This window comes from Balaenoptera musculus, chromosome 4 (genome assembly GCF_009873245.2).
Source record: "Balaenoptera musculus isolate JJ_BM4_2016_0621 chromosome 4, mBalMus1.pri.v3, whole genome shotgun sequence".
NCBI classification, from domain to species: domain Eukaryota; kingdom Metazoa; phylum Chordata; class Mammalia; order Artiodactyla; family Balaenopteridae; genus Balaenoptera; species Balaenoptera musculus.
The window spans coordinates 123501020-123508431 of NC_045788.1; the positions used below are offsets into that span (position 1 = coordinate 123501020).

A 7412-nucleotide genomic window follows, 5' to 3' on the forward strand; every position below is an offset into this window, starting at 1 on the left:
TCTGATAGCTCTAGATAACAATATGATATGCATAAAATCCAGTGCTAGCCTTGTCCGGATATATCAAGACAGCACTGGATAGTAGGTGATTCCAAGGCAAAGAGAAGCAGATTTAACAAGAGAGACCAATGATGGCAAAGAGGCTTAATTACAATCCTGGATCTACCTACACTTGAAAGTAAGAAGGCCCATGGATTATTTTTTCTCTCATTTGAAAACTTATTTAAGATTTATTTATGTAATTTGCATTTTAGTTTGAGTTAGGATTACATGGCTTGTAACCCAAAGAGAGCCATTTACTACAGATAGGGCTATATGACAAAGGATAGTGCAAGTAACAAACCTTAAAGTACAGAATAAGCTGTGTTAAAGTGGGATCAAAGACATGGACTGCACACTGCCACTCTTCATTCCTAGAGCAGATATTTAGATTCTTGTTACATGCAATCAAAACAATTTTATAAATTGCGCAACTGCCATACCTTGGCATTCAGACTCACTCAACTAAAACTTTAAAGGATATGGTAGAAAACTGTCCAGGTGTTTGTGTGTTTCAGCTACTTTTTGTGGCTTTCCACACAATGAGAAGGACAATGTCTGGCTGTACAAAGCAGCATTTGGTCAAGCAAACAATTACAACAGAGAATGATAAGTGCCATGATAGACGCACACACGTGGTGGGAAATGTTCTTCTCACCATGCCATGGCTGCCACTTGTCCCAGCCACTTTACTCTTCAACACGGTAGGGCAGACACTAATGTATTTATTATATCAGAGCCTAGGAAATAAAGACTCAAAGAGTCTCTACCTCTTTAAGTAAAAAAGAAAAGAAATCATTAATTCTTTCTTTACCTCACAGGGAGAATACAGTTAAATAACTATATAACAATAACCATGAATACTTAAGTTGAATTTCCTCAGTAAAAAGTAAAATGGTATTGGACTAAGTTCAACCAGAATCCAGGAAATGCCTTTTTTTGGACATATGTATAACTTAACACTTTTGTGAGAATTTTTCAGTGATGTCTTCTCATTGACTGCTGGCAGAATGTAACAGTATTAATGGACATAAGAACTTAGGTCCTTTTGTGAGGAAGTGATGGATGGTCTTGTTTCTTTCTGTTTCATTGTTCAGTATATCTCTTTGAGTAAATGCTGAAGACTATAATAAATTCTCATCACATTTCCAGAACCTCTCCTTTATACTGAAGGTGTTTGGGTATAAGCTTGCCAACACTTTCCAATAAAACTCCACTGTCAATGTCAATTAAAGTAAAATTTGCCAAACAGCTTGTCAGATTAATGTTAACGACGTCCAGAAATAGATGCTTACTTTGATGCTTAGTTTTTAAAAAGTTAAGAATTACTTTATTAGAAGGAATGCATTCATTGCTTTCATGCTTTGTTTTCTCTAAGAGTTTTCAACATAGCAAAAAAAGTACTTCGTTTACTTTTAATGTTAAACGTTCTTTCAGTATCAACTGTGAAAAATGATAAAAGAGATCTCATTCTGTTAAAAAAAGAAACAAAACTGTGTACCACTTTATCACTGCCTCAGTATAGATAGATGATAGATAGTTGATAGATAGAAATAGATATAGATGATATAGATATAAATAAAAAAGGATAGATACAGAGATAGAGATAAAGGATTGAACAAATTACAAGCTTTCCAAATTCTTACTCCAGAAATGCTTTTCCTGTTATAATTTTGTCTGTCAGCAAACCCCAAATCATAAGTCTTTATTACAATAGTAAGTTCTGAGATCACAGTAGGTTTTGAAACTTGACACTGCAAAACCAAATAGTTCTGTGATGTTGGACAAGTTGTAGAACTTCTGTAAACCTCACTTTCTTCATCTAAATAATAGAAATGTAGTGGTTTAATGTGAGGAATAATTGAGATAAATTATTCAAAGCTGTTGGAAGAACACTGATTACACAATTCATGTTTGTTGGTTATGTTATTACCATCGTGATTCTTTTTGTTGTTATTATTGAATATCTATTAGCCATTCAACCAAAAATCTATATATTCCAAAGATGTGGCTAGTGATTCTCAGTTACTGTAAAACTATTTGTTTACAAATTGATAGCTTATTAAAATCCTATATTGTTAATGTGTTGCACATTCATGTTGCTCTGTGAAATTAAGGTTTAATGTCCATTTGAAACTTCAATAGTTCAGGATACGCCTTTATATATAGGCAGTGTAGGATAATATTGAAGACAAGAGACTTTGGAGTTTTATAGAATGTAATGGGAGTTCTGACCCTGCTACTGCCTGGTCTTGAGACCTTAGACATGTATTTATCTTTTCTAAATCAAAACTCCCTCAGTATAGTGCAAATGTGTCTTTGTGGCATACAACTCCTCACAGAATCTATTAATTTCCAAATACATGTATATTTTTTAAACAAACTTAAAAATTCCTACTAATGAAACAACTTGAAAATTTGGAAATTATAAATGCTTAAAAATAAAGAACACTAATCCCTCACTAGAGATAACCCTAGCTAAAATTACAACTACTTTCTTTTCAGTCCTTCTGTGTATCCTGTGGTTCAGACTCAGAGGCACAGGGCACTTAGGAAAGTTAATATTTGTATCACACTTTTTGAGAAATGTTATAAGTGTTTCATGATAATTTGAACTAATTGTGACAACAATTATTTTTAAGGAAGAGCAAATACAAAAATGCATGTTTGATTTTAATTATACAATTCGTATGTTTGTCTTTCATTTGCCATCAAATATCATATCTAATCTTCTGAGGACTTAAAATGTTTTTATATGAAGAAATTTCATATTGGAATATCATGATGATAAGAAAAATTCTCCAGGTCTAACAAAACATATATTAGTGTCTAGTACAGGCACAAAATAAAAGTTTGATTCTATAAAAACTTAGAAAATGTTGAGAATTCTTACCATTTTTTTCATAAGAGCACAATGTCAACATAAATGCACTTTCATATTTATTTCATTGATTTTTACGTAATGGATCAGAAGATCTAGGTAAGATTATTATGCTATAGTGTTAAATGTTTCAGTTTGTTTCCATGTCATGAGTAATAAGCTGTGATAAGCACCTGGGTTTTTTCCATACTTATTGTCGCAGAAGTTATTTTTACTCAAATGCTTAATGAATATGTTCTTTAAATTATGTCCTTGTTTTCCTCTTGCTCTCCCTCCCCAGCAGTCTCCAGGATGATTTTAGGGTCCAAGTGAGTCTGGAATGCTGAAAAAATCTACAACTGTTACACACCCATTATCTGAAAGATTTAGTGGGTTAAGGTGAGTATAAATTCACTTATTCTCCATCTTTGGAATATTTTAATTTAAAAGGTTCTGAGTTCTCTATATTTTGGGATTTTTACTTAAATTATTCTGTCTTATTTAATTTTAATAACTCAAGCCAGTAAAATAATTGTTGGTACTTATTTATAACCCTTTTGTTGCAAATGGGACCACATTATTCATATTGGTAGATAGATTAGATAAACAAATAGGTAGATAAACATAGATATATACATATTTTAAAGAATTTCTGCAAATCCCTCACAGGTTAATTCCCGAAAACACTTTGTTTTAAATACTCCAATTTTTAGTGGAAAAATTATAAAAATATAACTTTAGTATATATATATGCTAAAATAAATTGTACAAATAGCTATAGATTTATATATCTGGTTTTGGTCAATATATATGGGTGAAAAACTCATATATTTAACATACACTTTTATTAAAATGATATATAAGAAAAATATCTAGTTATTATATATATATGTATATATGGTCAGCAAAATAACTCATTAATAGAAGCTTGATTGGTTGAATGAAAACATTAAATCTAAAATAAGTCTAGGCTGAATTGCCCCATCTACTTGATTACATTTCTACTGTAATGCAATATTCATATTTGATCTATGAAAAGACTTTTTGTTTCATAGTCATACATTTAATAATCTCTAAGCTCTGCCCTACATATGTTAATAGCTATGCTTAAGACAGGCTTGGCTTACGAAGCACTAAATGCAATGATCTCTTTTCAAATAAAGTGACATCTACTTTTTGAAAACTACTGCAGTTCTACTGAGTATCCTGTCAATGAAAGTTCAGATGGTAAAAAGAAGTGGATTGAAGGTGGAGAGAACAGAGAACAATGTCATTACACCTGTCAAATAATGATAACCAGATGCAAAAATTACTTTCTTATCCCTTGTTCACATTTAGTTTTTTTTATCCTAGAACACACATACAGACTATAAAATTCACAATCATCCTGTTCCCTAGTGCATATTCTAGTACATTGTAAAAAATTAAACAGAAACCTCAATTAAATAGAGCTGGGAGTCCCGAAAGGGGGTGCTCTCACACCCTAAGACAGCAGAGCCCAACAGGAGGAAGAAAGACTCCTCTTCTTTCCTGGCAAGGACTCAGTTGATGAAAAGCCATGGACTCTGCAGTAGCCCTCCCAACTTCATTTTCTTCTTTATAAAATTGTTCTCCTTCCCTTGCTGTGCAGAAGTTGCAAAGTCTGAATTGCAATTCTCTGCTGAGAATAGACCTGTCTTTGTTGGAGAAATATCTAGCAATCTATTTATTTCAGGTCAACAATATGAAGGCAGACACACACACACACACACACACACACACACACACACACACGCAGATTGGAAACAATTATTAAGACTGGGACTTCTTAATTTTTCTAATAGGATTTTGTAGCAGAGAGGAGGAGACCCAATGTGATTTCTTTTATACTGACTTTCAATTTGGACTGAAAAAGTAAGAGCTGATGCTTCTGACAATTTTTAATTGTGTAAGCATTTCCACTGTAATTTTATGGAAATTGATATCTTACTGTAACAACTGAACACAAGTTATTTAATATACCACATTTTCTTAGTTATAATAGAACTATATATCACATTTTATTTGTATCCATTACCTCAGCCAGGGATAAAGAAAACATTTTTTTTTCTACTTTTATTAAAGAATTGCTCTAACCGCTGGAACGTGAGGGACAACTAGAATTCCTTTTGGAGGCATCTTTGAGCTCATCGAGTAGACATCATGAGCAAAGCTCACCCTCCCGATTTGAATAAATTTATAGACAAGAAGTTATCATTAAAATTAAATGGTGGCAGACATGTCCAAGGAATATTGAGGGGATTTGATCCCTTTATGAATCTTGTGATAGATGAATGTGTGGAGATGGCAACTAGTGGGCAACAGAACGATACTGGAATGGTGATAATACAAGGAAATAGTATCATCATGCTAGAAGCCTTGGAAGGAGTATGAACAATGGCTGTCTTCACCAGAGAAGTCAACTGCTTCCACGTGACCCCTCTCCACATTTTACTATGATGAAAATTGGGTCATGTACATTTTCTTACTGAACTTTTTTGTTACATAAATTTCTGTAATAGTCAAAAAAAAAGAAGTATTTCTGTAGATACCTTGAAAATCAAGGGCACATATAGTTCAAAGAACCTTGATTAAAAATAGAGGAAATAGTTTGCCAACTGAAAGAGGTATCACGGAAGTTCAAAAAGTTCGACTTTGAGGAAGTTTACCAAATGAGTTGCAAGGTGTTACATAGAGACATGTATTATTTTGCTAAGGTTGGATTGTGTTGTATTCAGAGTGGAAATACAGTTTCTTAACATAAACAGGTGCAACACAGGTGTTTAGGAAAAAAATTACCCTTAATGACATAATAAATGATAATTATATTTTAGCCACTAGGGGTTAACTATTTTTTTTTTTCTTGTTGCAAGGGCTCCAAAAGTTGGAATCTAGATTAATTCAAGTGATATTCTGTGCTCTGGAAAACTGTCCATGGAGCTGGCATTTAGCTTTTTCTCACCAATTAAATATTATATGTCTCAAACACAGTTGATTGCATATATTTGAATTTCAGTTAATTAGTCAATTCTTGCCAGAGGTTTTGCATCTTTCAGTTATTCAGGAGAATAAATTTTCCACAAAGCGGTGCCATAATATATTATATAACTCATTTACAACTTAGCACATTATTTTATATAATTTTTAAAATATTTAAAACAACTCGAATTCATGGGAATTCTTATAAATGTTGTTTAAAACTTACTATGTTAAGTGAATATACTTATGTCGACTCTGGGCAAGTGGATATTATTTTTATTATGGTCTACAGAGTCCATGTCTCTCTCTACAAAATTTCTTAGAATATTCCCCTAGTTACTTATGAAAGGTACAGAAGTTTGTTTTTTAATGATTAAAAAACTTACTGAAAAGATGAAATATATTCATGTACATATTATATACAATAATATAACTTCTTATACCTCAACAATATATACGATAAACCCAAATACCTACCATTGGATTTACTACAGTGGTATGCTGGTGCTGGTTATTATTAGCCCTCAAGAGTTTATTATTCAATTTCAGCAAAATTTTACAAGCAGGTTACTAGCTGGAAATAAATCATGGTGGGACTATAACACATACACACAGAAATATGCAAATCCTACAAATCAAGATTCTATTTTTCCCAGACTGCCAGTTTTTAAACATTTACCAGCTCACCAATGGGTTGTTTTCTCAACTTCTAGTACTTTCTACTTCAGAAAATGTTCAAGAGGAGTCTCTCTCTTTAGTCCTGGTTGTTTTTATTATCCTTTCAAATGTCCTATTCAAATATTCCTCTTTGTGAGTCCCATTTTTATCCTTTTATAAAAATTTTCATAGTTTGAAACATGTTATCATTTGCAGACTATTCTCAATTCCTGCTCATACAGTTTCTCAAAGTTCCTTAGAAGTACAATTTTTAGTCATTTATTTGTAAAATTATGAGTAATTTCAAACTAGTCTAAAAAAATTTTCAACACAACCGACATTGATTTATCTTAAAAATTGGTCCTCCATAAACTCCTGCCCTCTTTGTGCATGTACCACACCACCCACTGAGAGATGGAGTCGAATCCTGTATGTTACTGAAACAGTGCTGCTTTGATCAGTAAAATATAGCAGCAGTGACCTGGGGCCTATCCTTTTAGAGGATTGGTGGTTACAGTGTCCTATTCATAGCGCCCTGGGCTGCCATGTCTGAGGTCTGTGCTGTGGACAGAGGACCCAGGTGGGGGAGCATAGAAGTGCAAGCAATTAAAAAAAAAAGAAGTGATCTAGTTTTATTGAGCTTCCAGATTATCTGGCCTGCACCCACCACCACTGGTTTATCCTAATAGTCTGCTAGAGGACCTGGCCCTGGGACAGGGTTGAATGAGTAAATGATGGTTGGCACTAAAAAATATTTGCTGCTAAGAAAGCTGTATTTTAAACTAAACTGATGTCAGTTTCTAAAATCCACATATAATTAAATACATCAGATAAATGTTCTGTTCCTGTGGCAGAGATT

At 33.0% G+C, this 7412-nt stretch overlaps 1 protein-coding gene across 1 annotated transcript; it reads left to right on the forward strand.

Moving 5' to 3' along the window:
• The first annotated feature begins 5080 nt into the window (after window positions 1-5080).
• On the forward strand, window positions 5081-5311 carry LOC118894802 (small nuclear ribonucleoprotein G-like). Its single transcript, XM_036851379.1, has one exon. The coding sequence runs from the start codon at window positions 5081-5083 to the stop codon at window positions 5309-5311; it is 231 nt and encodes a 76-aa protein (XP_036707274.1).
• The last annotated feature ends 2101 nt before the right edge of the window (window positions 5312-7412 follow it).

What these genes read in the sequence shown, in the direction of transcription:
- LOC118894802 (XM_036851379.1), top strand. Translation starts at nt 5,081, where the DNA reads ATGAGCAAAGCTCACCCTCCCGATTTGAATAAATTTATAGACAAGAAG.